At 46.8% G+C, this 25,277-nt stretch overlaps 1 protein-coding gene across 1 annotated transcript; it reads left to right on the top strand.

Moving 5' to 3' along the window:
- Nucleotides 1–1,787: 1,787 nt before the first annotated feature.
- LOC310994715 (alpha-mannosidase 2-like) lies at nt 1,788–24,285 on the top strand. The gene is made up of 24 exons (XM_083983503.1): nt 1,788–2,021; nt 2,822–2,973; nt 5,375–5,599; nt 5,852–5,996; nt 8,258–8,345; nt 8,438–8,521; nt 8,714–8,841; nt 8,916–9,089; nt 10,373–10,559; nt 10,688–10,865; nt 14,538–14,728; nt 14,807–15,001; nt 15,440–15,554; nt 15,653–15,720; nt 15,815–15,983; nt 16,205–16,441; nt 16,532–16,648; nt 16,769–16,883; nt 16,984–17,117; nt 17,216–17,357; nt 22,393–22,526; nt 22,660–22,854; nt 22,948–23,058; nt 23,213–24,285. The coding sequence occupies exons 2-24, from the start codon at nt 2,827–2,829 to the stop codon at nt 23,378–23,380; spliced, it is 3,447 nt and encodes a 1,148-aa protein (XP_083839629.1). The 5' UTR covers nt 1,788–2,021; nt 2,822–2,826; the 3' UTR covers nt 23,381–24,285.
- The last annotated feature ends 992 nt before the right edge of the window (nt 24,286–25,277 follow it).

The following is a 25,277-nucleotide window of genomic DNA, read 5'->3' as shown; positions in this document are numbered from 1 at the left end:
ACTGGGTTTATACTCTGCACCCCACTCTTATTCTGAAAGTCCAGGATTTCACAATAAAACAAACTGAACTTTGATAAATTAAAGGGACAACGAGGAGTTTCTCCATCGGCAGAACGAAAAATTCTGCGACAATAAAAAAGTCTCATATTAATGTGGATGAATCTCCGCTACCCACACTTGTTAATGGGCCAATTTTCGATAAATATATCGTTTTGTCTCTATCGTTATTTTGTTATTATTAGTGGTGGTGGAAATGCTGGGTGAGCCGACCAGCGTTTCTTTACTTTCGGTTTCGTGGCGAGTCATGAGAATAGCGCCGCCGAATCGCCGTTTATGGTCGTAACTACGACGGTATGTGATCGTCTTCGAACCTCTGACTTTAATTCTTGATGAATGAAAACATGAGTCCGTCTTGCGCCGGTCAAAGAATTTTACGGTGCGCGGAGGCTCATAAATGTAGTGTGAAAACGCTTCGCTTTTCCAAAACTCCTCGTTGTCCCTTTAAATCATATAGTTGTTTGTAATAATTTATAATATTTTTTTATAGCTTTTCTGTCTTTCATATTTTGTAATAGCTGCATGTAATAGGCTTATTTCTATTTTAAACTCATACAAATTTGGTTTTTTGGATGACCATTTACATTTATGGATATAATATTTCCCTTGTAAAATAAAAAGATTCAACAAAAACAATTCCTTTCCCTTAAGTTTTTTTTCATCATAAGTGAGAATTATATCTTTTTTTTTTTTGTTTAATCTTGATGCCTGTCAAACATTTAAACATGTCTTCTAGTTATATCCAAAACAAATGGGTATAACAAGGTGACAAATATTTTCCTCCCTCCTCCTCCTCCTCCTCCTCCTCCTCCTCCTCCTCCTCCTCCTCCTCCTCATAATCATCATCATCATCATCATCATCATCATCATCATCAGCATCATCAGCATCGCCCCCCTCTGGCTGCAGCCCAGTCCTACACCCTACTCTTATTCTGAAAGTCCAGGATTTAACAATAAAACAAACTCGACTTTGGTAAAAAAAAAAAAAAAAAAACAACAACCTAATTACACGAGTTGACACGAGCCACGATGACATCACAACTTCCACGTGAGTGGAGCCTCCTCTGAAAGATATTTACTCATGACCCACTGACATTGGTTACAAAACATGCATAGGCTACAGCAGACAAACACACACATTACGTGACATAAATCATGTTATGGTCATCGTTAAAAAAAAGATATATAAAATGCTCTAAAATGAGCAGAAAGTGCTATAAGTAGAGCAAACTATAGCCTACTAAGTTGGTTAAAACAACAGCTTTTTAGCTTTATTAAACAGTTTAGAAGGACTCAGGGTTTGATTAAAGGTATGTATACCGTAATTATCAGTAAAGGTAAATACCATAAGAATAAATATGAAAACAGTAGCCTAACTTGTTGCCTTCTGAAGAAAATCCTTGTTGATTAACACCTATGATTAATACGCATGAATCATTTTTGTTATAATGTAACCCTCCTATAATTATTGTTTTTTATTTCCTCTTGTTTTTTGGTATTTCTGTTTGTTCTGTCACACAACACAAATGTTGTTTTATATACAATTATAAAGTAGGCCTATGTAGATGACTGAATATGTGTGTGAGTTTTGAACTGTACAGTTTCTTGTGCAAACTCATGTGAGTAAAATGGACTTTGAATTGTTTAACTAACAATAAGCGGATGTGACGTTTCCGCAGTGCTGAATCAGCTGAACCAGACCGGAAGCAAAACAAACGTCAGTGAGCACGAGCAGCGGCGGCGTCCTGAGCTCGCGCCGCCCAGGCACAAAACTCACTCTCACTTTTTTTTTTTTTTTAATTAATGAAACGTGTTTTCATTTTTAATATTTATTGTTTCCTCGGGAAAGTCACACTCGGACGTCACTGGACAGATGAACAACGTCACGAGACTGCGGAGCGCGAGACCTGCTACCGGTGTGAGCTGAAGGAGGAAGTTGGAGAGAAGTTGTTTTAACTCAGGAGGTGAGTCCATAGGAAACCACTCATCTATCAGATCAATCGGTTAGTTTATCTGAAACAGCTTCAGTCACACATCCTAGACCAGGGCACAGTCTGTGAATGATGTGAAACAAATAGTGACAGAATTATAACTAAATGAACAGAAATAAGTACATAATAATAATAACAATAGTCATTTTTCAAAGCAGCAGAAAAACAAAAATCACAGAGAAACCAAAGAACATAAAAGGAAGAGACAGATCAAACAAATAGAGCTTTAAATGTAATCAGTAAGATCTTACAGTCAATCCTAAATCCTACTGGGAGTCAGTGTAAAGATCCTAAAACAGGTGTAATATGATCTGGCAGCTAAAGTCTGAACAGTCTGGAAAGAAGACTGTCACTGTGATGAGATAAAACTAAAGCATGTCAAAGGGTCTCAGTATCTTTAAAAGATAAAAGTCTTATCTAGGATGATAAAAACAAAGTTGCACCATCTTTGTGGTGTGTTGCTCAAAGTTTAAACTGTTATCAAACCACTCACACTCCAGGCTTGATGTTATTCAAAATGGCACCAGCAGATGTCACAATATGATTTATCATGTGTTCGGACCCAATGACATTTACTTCTGCTTTTTCAGCTGAAGTAAATGGTTTGCTTGTCTTCCTTTTTTTTTTTTTTTTAATCAAGAAGGCAGCCGTTGAGTGAGCTCAGTGCTCCAGGATTGAACAGAAAAACCTACTTTTGTTACTAAAATGAATTTACTCTAATCTAATTTTTTATTTTCTTTATTAACACTGATGCAATATGTTGTCCATCGTAGTCGTGATGAGGAACAGGAGTTGGGTCCTGGCGCTGCTGGTGAGTGGCGTTTTCTTCTTGGCCATGATGACACTGTACCGCATGCTGGAGCTGATGCCGAAGACGGAGCTTCAGCAGCATCAAAGAGAATCCACCGGCGGCGAGGTGGAGAAAGTAAGTACCACACTAAACAGGAAGTTTGTCGCATTTTTAACAACACATTCGCCTTGCTCTGCAATGCCCCATACATTAGCAGTATCAACAACATGCACTCCCTGGTTAAAGGAGACATATTATCCACAAATTAAAATAGTTCCCAGGTGTCTTGAAGACTTATCTGTGACATGCTTCGGTCAAAATCCCCCATGGATCAAACATCACAGCTCTTTTCATCCGCTCAAAACAGCTGGTTTCAGTGTCTGTCCCTTTAAATGCAAATGAGCCACTGCTTGCCCCGCCCCTTCTACTGGTACTCACAAGCATAGACCAGAGAGGCTTTTTTATGCAAATGAGAATGACTGATGCATCCTGGGTAATTTAGGGGCAGCGTCCGGCATCCCTCCATTGAAAAGTTCAGCCTAAACTGGCTTGACAAACTAACTAACAAAAAGTTGTCTATTAACAGGCTATTTACAGACAACACTTAGCCAAAACCTACCCGGTGATTCCACCAAATACGTGTAGATGTCTGGGTCAGACATTTCTGGCCACTGTGTGGAGTCATTGATCACTGTGGGAGGCTAAAGGAGCATACCGCTAGATTCATTAATTGTAATTTTTCAAGTTAGCGTGAACGGTGGGTTTCAAAGAGGGTGTCAAAATAATTATGAGACATAGTGCTACAAAAGAAACAAAAAATTAAACATTCAAATTGATTGTTAGTTAGTCTATGCTCCATCAAAACACAAAAAGCCACTGAGTGCAATGTAAAAATGCCGGGTGCTGCCCCTAAATTACCCAGGATGCATCAGTCATTCTCATTTGCATAAAAAAGCCGCTCTGGTCTATGGGCGCCGATTTATGTTTTTGCCCGTGGGTGCGCGCGCGTGCACACCTAAACCGGGCTCTACAAACACTGGTGCGTATATCATGCCACGTAATGGGACTCATCGTTCATTATTAATAATAGCCTACTGCACAACAGTAGCGACCCCGCAGTAATGTTGTTGTTACGATGTTTAAGTTGTGTGATTTCTGACTGACTGTGAATGTGTATGGTACGGGCAGGTAGGGTTGGATGAGAAACTGAGGGGCCGGGGTGTGAGGAAGACAGCTGTGTGTGTGTAGTGAGTGAGGAGGAGCAGAGGAGGAAGTGAGAGCTGTCAGATACATTTGTGTTATGTTGTTGTTGTTACGTCGGGTCGGACGCTACAATATCAATAACAACGTGTGCTTAACAACGTCGATGTTAAGCACACGTTGTTATTGATATTGTAGCGTTTGTCTGGGGCTCATTCTATAAATTGCAGTTCTATGCTGCAAAGCGCAAACAAAGGACATTTGCAAAGTTTGCTAAAAGAGATAACAACAGTTACTTTAGTTTGTATTTTTATTTGACCCTTTTCAATCAGCTATTTAGTGTTTTGATACACTTAAAATCCTGTTAAAATGACTGTGTTGAATAAAACAAACAGTAATGTCTTCATTAATATTTTACTTTCATGTTTATTGAAAGCTACCTTTTATATTGCAAGAGTCCACTTTATCAGAGTGTTGTTGTTTGTTTACCTTTTACTATGTTTATGTTTTGTTTAAAACCTGTTCAGAAAGGTTCTTTGGCCTAAATTGTCTGTTTTTCTTTTTTCGATTTAAGATCGTGATGAAATCGAAATCGTGACTTCATTTTTAAAAAATCGTGATATGATATTTTTGCCATATCGCCCACCCCTAGGTGGTATTATGCAAATTTGAAAACTAATAACATCATTGAATAGCAACTGAGGGAACATCTCCTAAAATCACATGGATTTCAACCTAGGGAGCCTGAAAATTATAGATAATTTTGTCATTTTTGTCCCTAACCCTCACATTTTGGGGGTTGGAAGGCAAGACAAACAGCCAATTACATGTCAAATTCAAACAGAGATCAATATTTAAAAAGCAAATAAACAAACATCTTGGAAGTCCATAACTGTCAGATAACATATGCGCCTACACACATAGTCATTGTATAGGCTTATGTAGGTTTTCTTGTTGTTGTCACTTTGATTTATTTTGCATCTTTTATTTTTTAACCACTGTGCATTGGAGTCTCTTATGAATGTTCTTTGATTTAGGATGATGACTTATATGTAGTGTGTATGTGTGTTAAAAATGCTTATGAGTGTATTATAACAGTTCAACACAATGAAAAATATACAAAACAGCTATACATAATTTTTGGCCAGTAAAAAATCTTTCTGGCCAGTAGATTTTTAAAGCTCACTAGCCAGTTGGCCAGTGAGCAAAAAAGTTAAGTTTGAACCCTGATTGTAAATGTATGTTTTAAATGTGGACCCCAGTAAGACTATAGCGGTAATGGGAATCCTGACAAATAAACAAATAAACGTTCAATATGTTTTTAACCTTTCTGCAGGACTTGTCCCGCCTCCAGAAGAGGATTGACAAGTTAGAGCGCCTCCTCAGTGAAAACAACCGCCTGGTCGCCACACTACGGGACTCTCTGGTCCACCGCAAAGATTCATGGAAAACCGGTGGAGCAGGAACCAACGTGAGCTCGGGCCCCGTCCACAACCGGGTCGACCCCTCCCCCGGCTGCCAGTTGGCCAAAGAGATGAAAGACGGAGCTGACGGCGTTCAGGTTAGTCAAGTTCCTGATGTTGTAGCCAGTGAGGCCATCAAAGTTCACACAACGGTAGTAATAAAACAATAACAGTAATAACAATAGAGTAAATGAAAGCAGCAGGTTGAAAATTGATTTTTATTTTTCAAAAATTAATTGCACTTTAGAAGTGATGGTCATTGATAAATTAATTATAGATTGATTACCTTAAATTGGTGGAGGTAGGCGACTTGACTGTTGTCCTGTGTTTCCATGACGACCCCGTATCAGCTGCTGGACGTTTATGACCTGCTGGCCTTTGACAACCCCGATGGCGGTGCCTGGAAACAGGGCTTTGAGATCCATTACCAAGGAAACGAGTGGGATGAGCAGCCGCTGGAAGTTTTCCTGGTCCCACATTCACACAACGACCCCGGTCAGACAACAACAACAACAACAACAACAACAACAACAACAACAAAACAACATATACCCAAATAGCAAATGTTTTGGCTGTATTCTGGCATCCCTTTGTCATTTTTGGCTTTCTTTTGGTTTTGTGAAAGCCCTTTGGCTCAAATGTGGTATGATTATGGTTAGCCTTAAAGCAGAAGTGAGTGATCCGGTCGTTTTGGCTAATGCTGCGTTCCAGGCAGGCTTTTGAAATTGTAAATTACAGCTTCAAGTCACAACTTACGACTTTGTAGCGTTCCAGGCAACCCACTCGTGTTTTTCCGACCTGTTTTACCGGTGAAAGTCACTATAACGGCCACTCGTAACTTCCGACCGGTGAACTCGTACCAGATCGAACTGGTACCACTTCACGGTCGGAAAAATACGAGTTTCCTTGAACGCACCATAACAGTCCTCGTCCCTACGTCGCCACATTCACGCGCATCCCTTGGCTGCACACACAGCCCTGCATGCCGTTCTCTCTCCTCATTGGATAAAAACTGTAGGATACGATAAATGTTTTCTCCTCGACTCAGAGCAGAGCAGAGGGACTGAGAGACCCGTGTTTCAGTCCAAACACTCTATGTAAGTGATTGCTGTCGGAAGATATAACTATTTAAGACTTATATTAACACAAATATATCACTCACTTCTGCTTTAAAGCAGTACTTAAGAACTTTCAGTTTTGGTTGAGTTGGGCGGCGCCAGTGGCCCAAAGCGGTAGTGTTTTGCCTGAAGGAAGACTCCATTTCCAATGAGCACCAGCACGTAGCGCCGTAAACATCCTGATCTCCCGGTGCATGGAAATTAACAGAAGACGTCGTCCAAACTAAGTTTCTGTTACCAGCGGATCATTTCACAGTAAACACACATACACAATCCGACAGAAAGATGCCGCATTGCTGCTCCCTCCTCGTCGTGACTCGCGAAAGTGAAAGTGAAACTTAAGTGAGAGCCGAGTTCCTACCATGCTCCTCAAAGCTGCTTAGTGCCAGTGAAGGAGATACAGACCCCCTCAGGCCATGACAGAGGTGTCATTCAACCTGTTATTAGGGCTGGGTATCAATCAAAATTTTTCGATACCGATACCTTCACTTCGATACCGGTTCCTGAACGATACTTTTTTCGATACCAATTTTATCATATCAGTTCTAAAAAAAAATTAAATTATATTTCACATTACGGTACAAATCTTGAGTTGTATTTTTCTATTTCAACCAGCAGCTTTTCTAAGGGTCAACAGGTAGATCACCCTGGCATGTGTTACAACTACATTGCAGTCACTTTATTTAGATGAATTTTGCAACCTGAAAATATTACTTAAAGGGACAACGAGGAGTTTCTATTCGGTTATAAAAAAGTCTCACGTTAATGTGGATGAATCTCCGCTACCCACACTTGTTAATGGGCCCATTTTCGATAAATATATCGATCTGTCTCTATCGTTATTTTGTTATTATTAGTGGTGGCGGAGATGCTGGTCGAGCCGACCAGCGTTTTTTACTTTCGGTTTCGCAACGAGTCATGAGAATAACGCAGCTGAATCGCCGTTTATGGTCGGTATGTGAACCTCTTTGAACCTCTGACTTTAATTATTGATGAATGAAAACATGAGTCCGTCTTGCGCCGGTCAAAAGAATTTTACGGTGCGCGCGGATGCTCATAAATGTAGTGTGAAAATGCTTCGCTTTTCCAAAACTCCTCGTTGTCCCTTTAAAACCACTTTAATAGCCTACATATTTTTTGTAGTTGACATATTAAGGCTAAAGGTTTCTGATTTGTTGAGGGAAAATGCAAAAAGTGTTACAACTGTTCCTAAACATTGCTGTCAGGTAGGCCTATTTAAATAAAAATAAATAAATAAATAAAAATCGGTGACGTGGTGGCCGCCGGCCGTGTTGTGATCCTCCAGAACACAGAGATGTCCAGTCCCCCCCTGTGTACAGCTACACTTGCGCTCCGAAATAGCCGAATCATAATCTGTATGTGCGCGTCGCGGAGCCGCACAGAGAGGCAGCCTGGGGCTTTTTGGGGCTCTTTTGGGGCAGTTCTGGCTGTATTTTGGAAGGCCACAATTAGTTTTGGGTGAGTTTTGGCCTCCTTTTGGTTTGATTTTGGCTGGCCTGTTTTGGGCCATTTAGGGCTCGGAAGCCTGGCCATAATCTTGCCAAAATGACCAGCCAGATTTGGGCCAAAATGATGCCAAAAGGTTTATGCTATCTTACGTGTGTGTGTGTGTTGCAGGTTGGTTGAAAACCTTTGACGGTTACTATCAGGATCAGACGAGACACATCCTCAACAACATGGTGGTCAAACTGAGCGAGGACAGCAGGTGATCAACCGTCATTAAAACATGTTTTGACCCTGTTTACCTGAGCTGCAGCAGCAGAACTAACCGTTGCCGTGGTGACTGCTCTTCATCAGGAGGAAGATGATCTGGGCAGAAATCAGTTATTTTTCCAAATGGTGGAACGACATTGATGAGCAGAAGAGGGAGATGGTCAAACGGTGACGTCTTTTATTTTCTATCACTTCATTTTTGACCACTTCATTTTCGACCTCTTCATTTTTGACCACTTCTTACTATCACACTCAGTTCCTCTTTTCCTCTATCATCCATCTTTATGTTTATATCTTTATACATATGCAGTATTTATAATTTTAAGTCTTATATTTACACTTTTCACTTCCTGTCTGCAGCCTGCTGGGGGCGGGGCAGCTGGAGCTGGTGACGGGCGGCTGGGTGATGGCGGACGAAGCGAACTCTCACTACTTCGCCCTGTTGGATCAGCTGATCGAGGGACACCAGTGGATCCAGAGACACCTGGGTTTGTGTTGTGTAGCTCCACCTCCTTCGCCTCAACGGGCTTCCGTAGTTTTACACCTTTCTCTTCTCTCTCAGGTGTGAAGCCAAGCAGCGGCTGGGCCATAGATCCTTTTGGCCACTCCCCCTCTATGGCCTACCTGCTGAAGGGGGCGGGGCTTAGCAACATGGTCATCCAACGAGTTCACTACGCCGTCAAGAAACACTTTGCTCAGCAACAGACACTGGAGTTTCTATGGAGACAGAGCTGGGGTAAAAACAATTAACAAGTGAAGATGAAAGATGTTGCCTGATAATCATAATTAGGGAGAGAACCATGGGGGTGTGATCTCTGTCAACATGGGAATCAAACCCACAAAGTTGAGGGATATTTTGGTGTGAGTTTAACCCGAAGCTAATCAGACATGACATTAAGGAGCTGTGAACTTCTGTGCTGTGTTGTCACTGTATACTGCACCTATAATAAGTGAGTGATTCTATAGCGTCCGGTACCTGAATGCAGGTGTGTTTGATATGTGACCTATGATTAATTCAAGGTGTGGAAGCTGATGCACACCTAAAAAAAATCTTGTAAAACAGGTGCGTTGGAGTTTCACTCCCTACCTATGATTAATTGAAAGGTCACTATACCTTGAGCAGGTCTGTTCACATTTTATTAACATAAAGGTGTGATAACTTGTCCGCCACCTGCACTCTACATGTTGCCTTAAAGGGATAGTTCAACATTTTGGCAAATTGGCCCATTGCCATAATCCCTATATTCTTAGGAGTAGGTCCGTTACCTTTATTTGTCGGTGCAAGCTATTTTTAGAACGGCGGAGCAGAGCCGCGAGCTGCTCAGAGCTACGCTACGGAGGCTGATGGGATTTATTGGTTTCCCTCATCAAACTCATGAAATACACAATCCAACAACTCCAAAACGCTCTGGTGGACAAGTTGTAACCTACACATTCACCACGCTATGAGATAATAACAGAACTTTACCAGACAGAGTTGTTTTAGAGGTAAATGCAGAGACTGCTTGCTGAAAAACTGCCCCCGACGGGAACGTGCATCAGCGGTTTTGCATGAATTTACCTCTAAAACAACTCTGTCTCGTAACGTTCTGTTATTATCTCATAGAGTGGTGAATGTACAGGTCACAACTTGTCCACCAGAGCGTTTTGGAGTTGTTGGATTGTGTATTTCATGAGTTTGAAGGAAACCAAGAAATCCCATGAGCCTCTGTAGCGTAGCTCTGAGCAGCTCGCGGCTCTGCTCCACCGTTCTAAAAATAGCTTGCACCGACAATTAAAGGTAACGAACCTACTGCTATGACTATAGGGATTATGGCCACGGGCCAATTTGCCAAAATGTTGAACTATCCCTTTAACGTCGTTGGTTTGATTCCCATGTTGACAGAGATCACACCTCTGTGGCACTAACGAAAACAATAATTTTGTTAAGTTATAATAAGTTTATTTCCAGATGTTTCTGTTCTTGGGTCAAAATCAGTGACGAATTCTTTCGTTTCTCTTGCACACTTCCTGTATCAGACTCCTCCCCCCGCAATGACATCACATGTCACATGATGCCGTTCTACAGCTACGACGTGCCTCACACGTGCGGTCCAAACCCGTCGGTCTGTTGTCAGTTTGACTTCCACCGCCTGCCGGGGGGGCGGGTCACCTGTCCGTGGAGAATAGCACCGCAGCCAATCACAGAGGAGAATGTCCAGCAGCGGTAGGCAGGAGGCGGGGCCAGCCATAACAATAATTACATGATTAATTAACAGTTGGTCAATTAGAGTGGAGACTTTTATTGTGTCAGAGCTCCACTCAGGTGTGTAATACTGCTCTGTGTCGCCTCAGCGCTCTCCTCCTGTTGGACCAGTACCGTCAGAAGTCCCGTCTCTTCCGTTCTCCGGTTCTCCTCATTCCCCTTGGTGACGACTTCCGGTTTGTGGAGTCCGGTGAGTGGGACGCTCAGTTCTCAAACTACCAGAAACTCTTCGACTACTTCAACCAGCACCCGGAGCTCCACGTCAAGGTGAGCACTCGGGAGGGGGCGGGGCTAAACACCACAGGGTTTCGGCCGGGTCTTAAAAAGTCTGAAATTTGAAAATCAAAGTTTTAGGGGCACTCGGAACAGGTCTGACTTTTTGCCGGCAATGCGAACCAAGCTCCTGCTCCGGTCATACAGGGACCGTACAGCCCTCAGCAGAGGGCCTCCGACCCCATACTCCCGGAGCTCCTCCCACAGGATGCCACGTGGGACACGGTCAAAAGCCTTCTCCAAGTCCACAAAACACATGTGGACTCCCATGAGTCGAGCACCCTGCGGAGGGTGTAGAGCTGGTCCAGTGTTCCACGGCCAGGACGAAAACCGCATTCTTCCTCCTGAATCCGAGGTACGACTATCGGCCGAATTCCCCTCTCCGGTACCCTGGAATAGACTTTCCCCGGGAGGCTGAGGAGTGTGATCCCCCGATAGTTGGAACACACCCTCCGGTCCCCCTTTTTGAAGAGAGGGACCCCGCGAGGAGGTGATTTTTGGTTAATGTAATGTTTAGAAAGGTATTAATTAAAAGTTGCCAGACAACGCCACCCTGGGAGTTTCACCCAGGGAAATTTAAGTTAACCAACTCGGAAGGAGAAGGCACTCAGGTTCGCCACAAAGTGAGGCAGAGACTGGTTTAAAGGTACAAAAATATTCTTTTATTTTTCACAATTATTTCTTTAAAAAAAAATCTGAATTGAAAGAAATCATTCACTGGGGGAAATTAAAGGGGGACCAATCAGGGCTGAGGCCTAGTGGTGTGGATGGGTCAACAAAGGGGGATACCTGGGACACCACACGTGCAGCAAAAATAAGAATAAAGTGCAAACTCAAACCAGTGTAGACACGACACAAAAAGGGAGGGCACCACCACCGGACACCAATCCACCACCGTAGGCTCAGCACTTGAAAGGGGGGAGTCCAGAGAACAAGTTAGGGAAAACAAAATAATAAAAAAAAGGAAAGAAAAGAATGATAATAAACATACAACTAACAAACACACAGGATAACAAAGAAACAACAACAATAAAGCAAATTCCCACACTGTTCTCTTACGCGCACACAGACACACACACACACGCACACACACACTTTTAAAACGTGGCTGAATAACAAAGCAACAGCGTTGCCGAGCTGCAGACGCCCGGCCAGCAAAGGGCAGAACCAGAGACACCCAGCCAGCCAAACAGTCAAAGCCAGGCAGGGCAAACACGAGCCGAATCGGCCGTGGCGCGGCAGTGGGGGCTCAAGCAAAGCAGTAAAGCAAGCAGTCAATCCGCAGCAAGCGGTGTCTGAACGCCACGGAGCTCCAGAGAGGCACGGTAGCTCCAGCAAGGCAAAGCAGCAGTGGTTTAGCAGTGGTTAGCCGGCGCTGGGCCGCTACACGGACATCTTTACCCTACAATAATAAACAAACACAAATGTAAGAAGCTACAAGTGGCTGGAGGAGGGAGCTACTGTCATTGTACAACATACCGGTCTGGCAGTCCCGGCCAACACGGCGTGGAGGGGAAGGTCGGCGCTGTACACGAGCAACCTGTAAACAAACCACACAGGTCGCCACATGTGCAACGCCAAAGAGGAAGACACGTGAGATGACAGCTCAGAAAGAAAGCTCACATACCGGCAGCGAGCGGCGAGCGGCGCACGGAGCGGTAGAAGCAGTGAGCAGCATGAGCAGCGTGCAGCCAGCAGCAACACCCAAACAAGCCTCTATATACAAAATAACTCAAATTAGCACTGGATGGGACAACGTGGAGAGAAGTGCAGCTGCAGCCGAGAGCCTACATGCTACCAGAGGGGCGGAAGCGATGGACGTCAGGAAATGACGTGGCCTGGCCTCCGGCAAGCAAGAGGAAGACAGGTACTCTACACCCCCCCTTTATGCGGCATTCACCCACCGCAATTGACTGGGGCCGCCTCCCGAGTGACGTCACGGGACCAAAGACTGCGTCCTGCTACAATCGGCAGTGGAGACCTTATGGCCACAGCTCCGGACGGGCGCGTCAACAATGGAAGTGGAGAACATGGTCCATTCGGACTCAATGTCTCCAGCCTCCCTCGGAATCCGGTCAAAGCTCTCCCGGAGGTGGGAGACCTCCCTGACAGGGGATTTCACCAAACGTTCCCAGCAGACCCTCACGATACGCTTGGGTCTTCCAAGTCCCCCAGCAGAACGATGGAGTCCCTGGTTGGAGCCCTTTCCAGCACCCCTCCCAGGGCCTCCAGGAAGGCTGGGTACTCTGCACTAGTGTTGCACCGATACCGATACCAGTATCGGTAGAGGGCCCGATACCACACTAAAATGCTGGCATCGGTATCGGCGAGTACTAACAAATGACGCACCGATGCCATTTACTGATAACACCCGCTGCAGCGACCCAGTTCGATCCCACCTGACAGTCGCTTTGCTCCGCGTCAATCCGGTCAATCCCCCCCTCACTCTCTCTCCCTCTCCCCCGTCTCTCTCCAGCTCTCCTTTCAAAATAAATGCATAAAAAGTCCAAAAATAAAAAATAATAAAATCTGAGTTGGTGCTTGCCCGACCGGGCAAGTCCGCACAGGTTCCACCTGCCCGCCGGTCATTTTTACTTGCCCCGGGCAATCGGGCAACCGTTAATGTCGAACCCTGTCTTATATATTTTTTTTTTCCAAACGGTGTGGTATCGGTACGGTAACGGTATCGGCCGATACTGCACAGCCGGGTATCGGAATCGGTATCGGGGGCCCAAAAATGGTATCGGTGCAACACTACTCTGCACTGCTGTTCGGCCCGTAGGCTGAGACGACAGTGAGAGACCTATCCCCGACCCGAAGGCGCAGGGAAGCGACCCTCTCGTTAAGTGGGGAGAACTCCAACACATGGCGGCTGAGCTGGGGAGCTATGAGCAAGCCTACACCAGCTCGCTGCCTCTCACCATGGGCAACTCCAGAGTAGAAGAGAGTCCAGCCTCTCTCAAGGAGTTGGGTACCGGAGCCCAAACTGTGCGTGGAGGTGAGGCCGACTACCTCTAGCCAGTACCGCTCCACCTCCCGCACTAGCTCAGGCTCTTTCCCCCCCAGCGAGGTGACATTCCATGTCCCCATAGCCAGAGTCGTCGTCGGGGCCCCCGCCCAAGACCGCCACCCAAATCACATGGCACCGGCCCCTTCTGAACCCTCCCCAGGCCTGGCTCCAGGTTGGGGCCCCGGTTACGCCAGTCCGGGCGACGTACACTTCCTTGCTGTTTTCTTCTTTATAAGGGGCTTTGAACCGCTCTTAGTCTGACCCGTCACCTAGGACCTGTTTGCCTTGGGAGACCCTACCAGGGGCATTAAGCCCTGGACAACATAGCTCCTAGGATCATTCGGGTGCTCAAACCCCTCCACCACGGTAAGGTGGCGGTTCAAGGAGGGGTAAGCTTACAGCACCTGGTATTCCCAGGCGGTCTCCCATCCAAGTACTAACCAGACCCGACCCTGCTTAGCTTCCGAGATCGGGCGTGCTCAGCGTAGTATGGCCGTAAGCTTCTATTGTACATTTTTGTATGTCGTGCTGTAGGTCTTAAATTTCATTCATAATGGTCCTAAAAAAGTCTTAAATTTGAGTTACCCAGCACCAGCATAAACAAACCTTATAAACTCTGACCCCCATCCTGCTTCCTTGTCTGCTTCCTGTTTCAGGCTCGTTTCGGGACTCTGTCTGATTACTTCCAGGCTCTGCACCGCCGATTCGGTGCTATGGCGACCACTCTTCCCACTCTACGTGGTGACTTCTTCACTTATGCAGACCGTGACGACCACTACTGGAGTGGCTACTTCACGTCCAGACCTTTCTACAAACGTCTGGACCGGACGCTGGAGGCGACGCTCAGGTAGCTCCACTCACTGCTCATGTTTCCTCCTGTTTATTATCTTCATTTTAAATGTGTTGTCGTCTTTAAACTTGACAGAGCGACAGAAATCCTCTTCAGCCTGACGCTGGCTGAAATGCGTCGTTTCCATGGTAATGGTCTGTACCCAGGGTTCCCTGCGCGAGAACACTTCCAGGTCCTGACGGAGGGGAGGCAGAGCCTGGCGCTGTTCCAGCATCATGACGCTGTCACTGGCACCGCCCGCGACCCTGTGGTGGTCGACTACGGCAACAGGTGGCTACTTCCTGTTAGCAAGCTAGCATGTTAGCACATTGCTGTCTCAGTGAAAGCTGAATGTGAGGTGTTTGTAAGCAACGTTTAGCGTTGTTAGTCTAAGTCAAGACTCAGATGACAATAAGTGTTAGCGCTGTCGCACATGAATCTGCTACAACTTTAGTGTTAGCATGTTTTTGTCTCATCTGTTCCTTCATGCTCTCTATTGAAGGACGTCGTCGTCACTGGCAACGGTAACAGGTACCACCTCGTTAAGTGTGAGCAGTTAGCATTTAGCAATAGCCTCCCATCATACCCATTCATTTAGCATTAGCATCTAACTTTAATTTTCCATCAGTCTCATTCATGTTGTAGCATTGTGTTGTCTGTCTGTCGCTTCTGCTTTTTAAATAACGTTTTTCAGTCTCAAAGAAAATTAAACAGAGAATTTTTTTTCAGGTTGTTTCGATCCATCCTGAACCTGCGAAAGGTGTTGCAGAGTTCTGCCCAATGGCTGCTCCTATTGGACAAGAGCCTGTACCACCATGACCAATCAAAACCCTTCCTGCTAATGGTGACCTCTGACCTCTGACCCTAGTTTTAGGCTTGTTTGTTTGTAGAGATAACTGAGTGACTTCACAGTAACACTTTGTCATTGGTCATTTTCTTCAGGATGATGTCATCTCAGCTCACGATGCGCTGCCTAAGAAGACGCCACTCACGCTCAGTGAGGAGCCCAGGTAAGGGGCGGGGCTTAGAGAGGGAAGAGAAAACGTTAAATTCTCACCAGAGTTCTTGATGAATCACTGATCTGATTATCGATGTGTGTGACAGGTTGTTGATCGTCTTCAACCCGACTGAGCAGCTCCAAACATCCGTCATCACCGTCATCGTTGACTCTCCAGACGCTCAAGTTGTTGATGCAGAAACCGGTCGACCAATGGTGGCGCAGATCTCTGCGGTGTGGGCGGAGCCAAACCACGCTTCAACGGAGTCGTTCCAGGTGAGAGAGGATTATCACCTGAGTGTTTACACGTGGGGCAGCCATCTTTGAAAGTCAACTCTGGGGTCGTGAGGATCTTCCGACTTTCCAAGTAGGAAATCCGACCTCGGGGGGCGTTCTAGTTGAAACTTCCGACACTGAACTCAGAAATTCCGACTTCCGAGTACAAATCGAATGTACTGTTAGTCACACCTGAGTCCTTCATGTCACCTTCTCTCTAGCTCTCCTTCGTGGCTTCACTTCCTCCTCTGTCACTCCTCGTCTATCATGTGACCAAAGCCCCGTCTGGCTCCGCCCACCGGGTGACGTACACCTTCCATCGTCGTGGGGACCCACCAACCGTCCACTCAGAACACTTCCAGGTGTCGCATCCACAAGGATCTGATGTCGATGCCCCCTTGACGCTTAGCAACAAACATTTCCAAATATGGAGTTCCCCTGAGACAGGCCTGCTGCAGGTCAGACTTTCAAATTAAAAGTCTGTTCTTGAAAATATAGATGAGTAACAACTCAGGTCTTAACAATGTTTGTTTTATTTTGAAATTCAGAAGATCCATCTGCGGTCCGGTCTGGTCCGTCAGGTTCAGGTCCAGTTTCTCTGGTACGGAACCAGGGGAAACGGGGAAAAGAGTGGAGCCTACCTGTTCCTGCCAGGGGAGGCCCAGGTGAGACCAGAACCAGAACCAGACGAAGTCCATCTGAACGAGATCAGTCTGAGCAGGACGACAAGTCTCTCTCTCTCTCTCTTTCCCCTGATTCATTGTGAATGTCTCTCGCCCCTGCAGGTCTACTCGACCTCAGATCCGCCCCTGGTTCGGGTCTCCACAGGTCCCATCTTCTCTGACATCACTTCCTGTTTCAAACACGTCACGCACACGCTCCGCGTCTACCACCTGGATGGTAATGGGACTTTATTTAACCCTTTATTAACCACTGACCCCACAGCGATTAAGATTAAAATAATGACATTAAGTAAACCTCCTGCCTCTCTCTACCCCAGGGCATGCTGGGAAGTCCCTGGAGATTTCCAACATGGTGGACATCAGGTCAGAGGTCAACCGTGAGCTCGTCATGCAGCTTGTCAGCGACGTCGCCAACGGAAACCGTTTCTACACCGACCTCAACGGTTTTCAGGTTTCTGCAGTTTATTCAGAGCCAATCAGATTCCTTTGTTCTGTGTGTGTGTGTTGGTGTGTATTGATAATGTATTGATTATTGATTATTGGTTACAGATGCAGCAGCGGCGAACCCTGGAGAAGCTCCCGCTGCAGGCCAACTTTTACCCAATGACGTCAGCGGCGTTCCTTCAGGACGCAACGTCGCGTGTGTCCCTGCTGTCGGCTCAGAGTCAGGGTGTTGGCGCTCTCAGAACAGGTGACCAATCAGGATCAATTAGGACTAATCAGGATCAATTAGGATCACTTTCTGTTTCGGAGCTTAATGCTGCGTTCAAAACAACTCGGAGGTCGGAATTCCCAACTTGGAAATTTACGACTTCCGACATCATTGTGTTCACGCTGCAGGAACTCGGAAGAGAAAAAACATGGATACCCGAAGGAAGTTTGGCATATTGTGGCTCATAGCTGAATACGAAAAATATATATAAACATAATATATGCAGCAGCAAATTATGTTTATTTTGGAGGAGAGGAGACGCCACAGATGAGTGCACATAGGCTATAATGTTATAGCCTTGATAACCCATCCATCCATCCATCCATCCATTTTCATCCGCTATTTCCGGGTCCGGGTCGCGGGGGCAGCAGTCGGAGCAGGGATCCCCAGACTTCCCTCTCCCCGGACACTTCCTCCAGCTCTTCCGGGGGGACCCCAAGGCGTTCCCAGGCCAGCCGAGTGACGTAGTCACTCCAGCGTGTCCTGGGTCTTCCTCGGGGCCTCCTCCCGGTGGGACATGCCCGGAACACCTCACGAGGGAGACGTCCAGGGGGCATCCGATACAGGTGCCCGAGCCACCTCAGCTGGCTCCTCTCGATGTGGAGGAGCAGCGGCTCTACTCCGAGCTCCTCCCGGGTGACAGAGCTCCTCACCCTATCTCTAAGTGAGCGCCCCGCCACCCTGCGGAGGAAGCTCATTTCGGCCGCTTGTATTCGGGATCCCGTTCTTTCGGTCATGACCCAGAGTTCATGACCATAGGTGAGGGTGGAAACGTAAGTACAGACCAAAAGTTTGGTTTTTTTCATGACTATGAAAATTGTAGATTCACACTGAAGGCATCAAAACTATGAATTAACACATGTGGAATTATATACTTAACAAAAAAGTGTGAAACAACTGAAAATATGTCTTATATTCTAGGTTCTTCAAAGTAGCCACCTTTTGCTTTGATTACTGCTTCGCACACTCTTGGCATTCTCTTGATGAGCTTCAAGAGGTAGTCACCTGAAATGGTCTTCTAACAGTCTTGAAGGAGTTCCCAGAGATGCTTAGCACGGTCCAGCTCACCCCAAACCATCTCGATTGGGTTCAGGTCCGGTGACTGTGGAGGCCAGGTCATCTGGCGCAGCACCCCATCACTCTCCTTCCTCAAATAGCCCTTACACAGCCTGGAGGTGTGTTTGGGGTCATTGTCCTGTTGAAAAATAAATGATGGTCCAACTAAACGCAAACTGGATGGAATAGCATGCCGCTGCAAGATGCTGTGGTAGCCATGCTGGTTCAGTATGCCTTCAATTTTGACAGTGTCACCAGCAAAGCACCCCCACACCATCACACCTCCTCCTCCATGCTTCACGGTGGGAACCAGGCATGTGGAGTCCATCCATTCACCTTTTCTGCGTCGCATAAAGACACGGTGGTTGGAACCAAAGATCTCAAATTTGGACTCATCAGACCAAAGCACAGATTTCCACTGGTCTAATGTCCATTCCTTGTGTTCTTTAGCCCAAACAAGTCTCTTCTTCTTGTTGCCTGTCCTTAGCAGTGGTTTCCTAGCAGCTATTCTACCATGAAGGTCTGATTCACACAGTCTCCTCTTAACAGTTGTTCTAGAGATGTGTCTGCTGCTAGAACTCTGTGTGGCATTGACCTGGTCTCTAATCTGAGCTGCTGTTAACCTGCGATTTCTGAGGCTGGTGACTCGGATGAACTTATCCTCCGCAGCAGAGGTGACTCTTGGTCTTCCTTTCCTGGGGCGGTCCTCATGTGAGCCAGTTTCTTTGTAGCGCTTGACGGTTTTTGCGACTGCACTTGGGGACACTTTCAAAGTTTTCCCAATTTTTCCGACTGACTGACCTTCATTTCTTAAAGTAATGATGGCCACTCATTTTTCTTTACTTAGCTGCTTTTTTCTTGCCATAATACAAATTCTAACAGTCTATTCAGTAGGACTATCAGCTGTGTATCCACCTGACTTCTGCGCAACACAACTGATGGTCCCCACCCCATTTATAAGGCAAGCAATCCCACTTATTAAACCTGACAGGGCACACCTGTGAAGTGAAATCCATTTCAGGTGACTACCTCTTGAAGCTCATCAAGAGAATGCAGAGTGTGTGCAAAGCAGTAATCAGAGCAAAAGGTGGCTTCTTTGAAGAAACTAGAATATAAGGCGTATTTTCAGTTGTTTTACACTTTTTTGTTAAGTACATATTTCCACATGTGTTAATTCATAGTTTTGATGCCTTCAGTGTGATCTACAATGTCAATGGTCATGAAAAGAAAGGAAACTCATTGAATGAGAAGGTGTGTCCAAACTTTTGGTCTGTACTGTAGATTGACCGGTAAACAGAACCGGTGACAAAGGGCAGCCCTGCCGGAGTCCAACACGCACCGGGAACAGGTCTGACTTATTGCCGGCCATGCGAACCAAGCTCCTGCTCCGGCCTCAGCAGAGGGCCTCCGACCCCATACTCCCGGATCACCCCCCACAGGATGCCACATTGGGCCACGGTCGAAAGCCTTCTTCAAGTCCACAAAACACATGTGGACTGGTTGGGCGAATTCCCATGCACCCTCGAGCACCCTGCGGAGGGTGTAGAGCTGGTCCAGCGTTCCACGGCCAGGACGAAAACCGCATTGTTCCTCCTGAATCCGAGGTTCGACTATCGGCCGAATTCCCCTCTCTGGTACCCTGGAATAGACTTTCCCCGGGAGGCTGAGGAGTGTGATCCCCCGATAGTTGGAACACACCCTCCGGTCCCCCTTTTTGAAGAGGGGGACCACCACCCCGGTCTGCCAGTCCAGAGGCACTGTCCCCGACTGCCACGCGATGCTGCAGAGGCGTGTCAGCCACGACAGCCCCACAACATCCAGAGACTTGAGGTACTCAGGGCGGATCTCATCCACCCCCGGTGCCTTGCCACTGAGGAGCTTCCGGACTGCCTCAGTGACTTCGGCTTGGGTGATGAATGAATCAACCTCTGAATCCTCAGCCTCTGCTTCCTCGACGAAAGGCGTGTCAGTGGGATTGAGGAGATCCTCGAAGTATTCCTTCCACCGCCCGACAGTATCCCCAGTTGAGGTCAACAGCTCCCCGCCTCCACTGTAAACAGTGTTGGCGGAGCACTGCTTCCCCCTCCTGAGGCGTCGGATGGTTTGCCAGAATTTCCTCGAGGCCGACCAGTAGTCCTCCTCCATGGCCTCCCCAAACTTTTCCCAGACCCGAGTTTTTGCTTCCGCGACCGCCCGGGCTGCCGTCCGCTTGGCCTGCCGGTACCCATCAGTTGCCTCGGGAGTCCCCCGAGCTAGCCAGGCTCGGTAGGACTCCTTCTTCAGCTTGACGGCATCCCTTACTTCCGGTGTCCACCACCGGGTTCGGGGATTGCCGCCGCGACAGGCACCGGAGACCTTACGGCCGGCCGCGTCAACAATGGAAGCGGAGACCATGGTCCATTCGGACTCAATGTCTCCGGCCTCCCTCGAAATCTGGTCAAAGCTCTCCCGGAGGTGGGAGTTGAAGAGCTCCCTGACAGGGGATTCCGCCAGACGTTCCCAGCAGACCCTCACGATACGCTTGGGTCTTCCAGGTCTGACCAGCTTCTTCCCCTGCCAGCGGATCCAACTCACCACCAGGTGGTGCTCAGCCCCTCTCTTCACCCGAGTGTCCAAGACATACAGCCGGAGATCAGATGACACGACTACAAAGTCGATCATTGACCTCCGGCCTAGGGTGTCCTGGTGCCACGTGCACTGATGGACACCCTTATGCTCGAACATAGTGTTCGTTATGGACAAACTGTGGCTAGCACAGAAGTCCAATAACAAAACACCACTCGGGTTCAGATCGGGGAGGCCGTTCCTCCCAATCACACCTCTCCAGGTAACACTGTCGCTGCCCACGTGAGCGTTGAGGTCCCCTAACAGAACAATGGAGTCCCCAGTGGGAGCACTTTCCAGCACTCCTCCCAGGGCCTCCAGGAAGGCCGGGTACTCTGCACTGCTGTTCGGCCCGTAGGCCAAGACGACAGTGAGAGACCTATCCCCGGCCCGAAGGCGCAGGGAAGCGACCCTCTCGTTCAGTGGAGAGAACTCCAACACATGGCGGCTGAGCTGGGGAGCTATGAGCAAGCCCACACCAGCTCGCCACCTCTCGCCGTGAGCAACTCCAGAGTGGAAGAGAGTCCAGCCTCTCTCAAGGAGTTGGGTACCAGAGCCCAAACTGTGCGTGGAGGTCAGCCCGACTACCTCTAGCCGATACCTCTCAACCTCCCGCACGAGCTCAGGCTCTTTCCCCGCCAGCGAGGTGACATTCCATGTCCCCATAGCCAGAGTCGTTGTCCGGGCATTGGGTCGCCGGGGCCCCCGCCCACAGCTGCCACCCAGAGCCCAACGCACCGACCCCTCATGGTCCTTCCTGTGGCTGGTGGGCCTACTGGAAGGCGGGCCCTGGTCGCTCTTTTGGGCTGGGCCCGGCCGGGTCCCGTGGGCAGAGACAGGGTGGGGCCCCGGTGATGCCTTGATAACCGTTAAACGTTATTTCCGTCACATACGAGGACCACAATTTTACACAATACAACAATCAAACTTAATATAAACGTATTTCATATAGGCTACTGCAATAATACACAAATAAATGCATTAAAACCTCAACAAATAACTTAACATTTCTAAATTCTAACCGTTTAAGATGAGGGCTGCCATGTTTTGATGTTGTCGTGACGTCAAGTCGGAAAGTCGGAGCTCTGAAATGATACCCGAGGTCCCAACCTGTAATTTCCGAGTTCGACGCCTTTCAATTCGTTTTTGACTCGTTTTTTTTTCGACTTCCAAGTTGTCTTGAACGCAGCATAAGACCAATTTCAAATTTCAATGAATGGTGTCAATTCAAAAACCCTCAAGGGTTTGTTGATTTATTCCCACTGTGTCTTTATGAGCTCAGGTCAGTTAGTGAACAGACAGGAAGTTACGGGAGCAGAGACGTGACCTCTGTCCTCTGACCTCTGACCTACAGGTGAGCTGCAGGTGGTTCTGGACCGGCGGCTGCAGCAGGACGATAACCGCGGCCTCGGTCAGGGCGTCACCGACAACAAGCTCACAGCCAGTCTCTACCACCTGCTGCTGGAGGGCAGGAGGGGCGGGGCTCAGGTGAGGGGGCGGGGCCTGATGTAGAGGGGGTGGGGCCAATGTCTGATGGGTGGGTGGCGTCTCAAACCAGGACGAAGAACTCTGAGGAACCTTCTCTGCTTCATTTTGCTTTTCTTTCTGTTTTCTCTAACAGGAAGTGGGCGGGGCCACGGTCGACCATCTGTCACTGCTTGCTCACCTGACCTCGCTCTCCCTCAACCACCCGCCATTCACTATGGTTGCCCCTGGCGACACGCAGCTGCCGAAGCTCCTCCCCTTCCAGCCACTGAGCTCATCGTTGCCGTGTGACGTTCACCTGCTGAACCTGAGGACGCTGGAAGACAAACAGGTGAGGACATGAACTGCATTCTGGGACGTTTTGTGAACCTAAAATCTGAACATTCAAATGAATAAATCTTTATTTGTGTTTGTGGGGAAACAGGAAGCAGGAAGTCCATCACAGGAAGTGGCTCTGCTGCTCCACAGGAAGGGCTTTGACTGTAGCTCCGCCCCCGAGCCGCTGCCTCTGTGCACCTGGAGTGCACAGGAGGAGGTACACACACACACACACACACACACACACACACACACACACACACACACACACACACACACACACACACAAACACACAAAGACACACACAAAGACACAAAGACACACAAACTTCCTGTTGATTGTGACGTCTCTTCCTGTTTCCTGTGTCCAGGTGAATCTCGACCACCTGTTCTCTCCTCTTCACTTCGCTTCCGTCCGTCAGTCCGGCCTCACGTTGCTGCACCAGGACGACGAGCCAGAGTCCGCCCGGCAACAGCAGCCGCACGTCACTCGGCTGCGGCCAATGGAAATCAGCGCTTTCCGTGTGGAGCTGAAATGAAGGAATTGACTTAATTCAGAGGGAGGAAAATCATGACTGTGACTTCCTGTTCCTGCTGCGAAGCCCATAGATGACATCATAACCCTGAAGGTGAAGGGCAGGATGTCGGCAGGGTCAAAGGTCAACGGACACACACTCAGCTGCAGCAGTGAATTAATTATCTGCACAACTGATCAATGTGAACATTTGTCTTTTCAGGACAAATCAATGAGTCAATTGATTGTCTTCCAAAGTGAGGACAGGTCAAAGGTCAAATACAAAAAATGTATTTCATAAAACCTGTGGGTGTTTTGAACAGGTGACGTTGCTACGGCGACATAAAGGGACCAATCGTGTTGTTAGCTCAGTGTCGGGTGAATGTTTTTAAATGAATGTGGTGACTTTCACAGCTGCTGGAAATCTGCTACCTGAGTGTGGGATTGTGGGTAAATTATGTGTAAATTTAGTTTTATTGATCCGTGTGACTGTGTAATTTATTTACTTCAAAATTGACTTGTTAAGATTTTTAAATTATTTTTCTATGTTTGGGAGAGTTGAAGGGAATTCTGGGAAATTGTTAAATCGAGTGGTTATTTTTTTTTTTAAATGAATACATAGGCTATTCTATATTTTTGTGAAATTTGAAAACATAAAGTGTTGGGAAAAAGTTTATTTCCATGAGTTTATTTATTTATTTTTTATAAATGTATTTATTATTATTTTTTTTTTTTAATTCAACATGAATGATACAAGTCTAAGTTTTCGCATAACCCCCTTTCTGGAACAGAGATAAAACCTTTTTATTTTTTATTTTAATTTTCTCTTGTGTGGAGCATATATGGCAAGAATCGTTCACTTGGTGATACAAGCATGAAATGTTGCACTACTCTCTAAGCGTCACTCTTTTGGAAAAAGGTGCTGGCCACTCCAAAAATTCAATATTAGGTATAGTATAGTTAATGGAGGTTAGTGGAAGAAATCTGATATTGTTTAAACTTTATACTAATGAAATGCACTGATGAGACTGTAGCCATGTTTCCATCCAAAGTGATTCGAATTACTGGGCAATGCGCATTAAAAGAAATTCGAATCATGTGTGTTTCCATCTACGGACTTTGCACCCCCCCCCCCCCCCCCCCCCCCCCGACGGACGGACGAACGCACCTTGTGACAGGTCTCCGCTGTAGGCTACGTCTTGACCACATGTCAGCTGTTCAGCTGTATAGCTACAGGAACTTGGGTGTTGTGCAGCTTTGACATCGCATCGTGACATACAGCAAGCGAGCGAACCGGCAACGAAATCTTGCGCGAAAGTGTCCTGATATGCAGTGTGACGATATCGATGTCGGGACAATATGACATATCTATGTACAATACCAGGGACTGGAATAATTTTTTGGCAGGCGAAATAGCCTGATTTTTATATTGTAATGTCCCTTTACTCATTTTTCAAATGGTTAAAAGTAAAAAAAAAAAGGTTAAAAGTAAAAAAGTACTGGTTGAGGTCAAATCTTGTAAATCTTACTCTGCTGAGTGATATGAAGTCATTTTGGGGCAGAAAAAAGAAACCCTCTCGATGCCAAATATCTTTATTAGCCTAAATACAAGCCAGATATAAATCACCAACTATCCAACAACGATATAGGCTACTGGACATAGGAGGCTATCAAACACATTAAATAACACCATTTGATGATCATAGGACACTATCGTCATTATAGGATCATTACACCGCTTGATTGGCCTACAGCGCATACTGACAAATCTGTTAACATTTATGTTATTGTCTCACATACATAGGCCTACCATCGATATGTGGCATAGCTGTTTGAGCCTGATGAATGCAGCTGTAGAGCCACAGAAGCTGCGCTTTTCAACTTTAACAGACTCCGGGAGTCAGTCCAAAGATCCTAAAACA

Source organism: Trachurus trachurus, assembly GCF_905171665.1.
Source record: "Trachurus trachurus genome assembly, chromosome: 12".
Lineage (NCBI taxonomy): Eukaryota > Metazoa > Chordata > Actinopteri > Carangiformes > Carangidae > Trachurus > Trachurus trachurus.
The sequence above is the reverse complement of the archived record's forward strand: the minus strand, read 5'-3'. Positions and strand labels throughout refer to the sequence as shown.

Coding starts and splice junctions, on each gene's coding strand:
- LOC310994715 (XM_083983503.1), top strand. CDS start 2,827: ATGAGGAACAGGAGTTGGGTCCTGGCGCTGCTGGTGAGTGGCGTTTTC. Junction 2,974..5,374: donor CCGGCGGCGAGGTGGAGAAA/GTAAGTACCACA, acceptor ACCTTTCTGCAG/GACTTGTCCCGCCTCCAGAA. Junction 8,842..8,915: donor GTGGATCCAGAGACACCTGG/GTTTGTGTTGTG, acceptor CTTCTCTCTCAG/GTGTGAAGCCAAGCAGCGGC.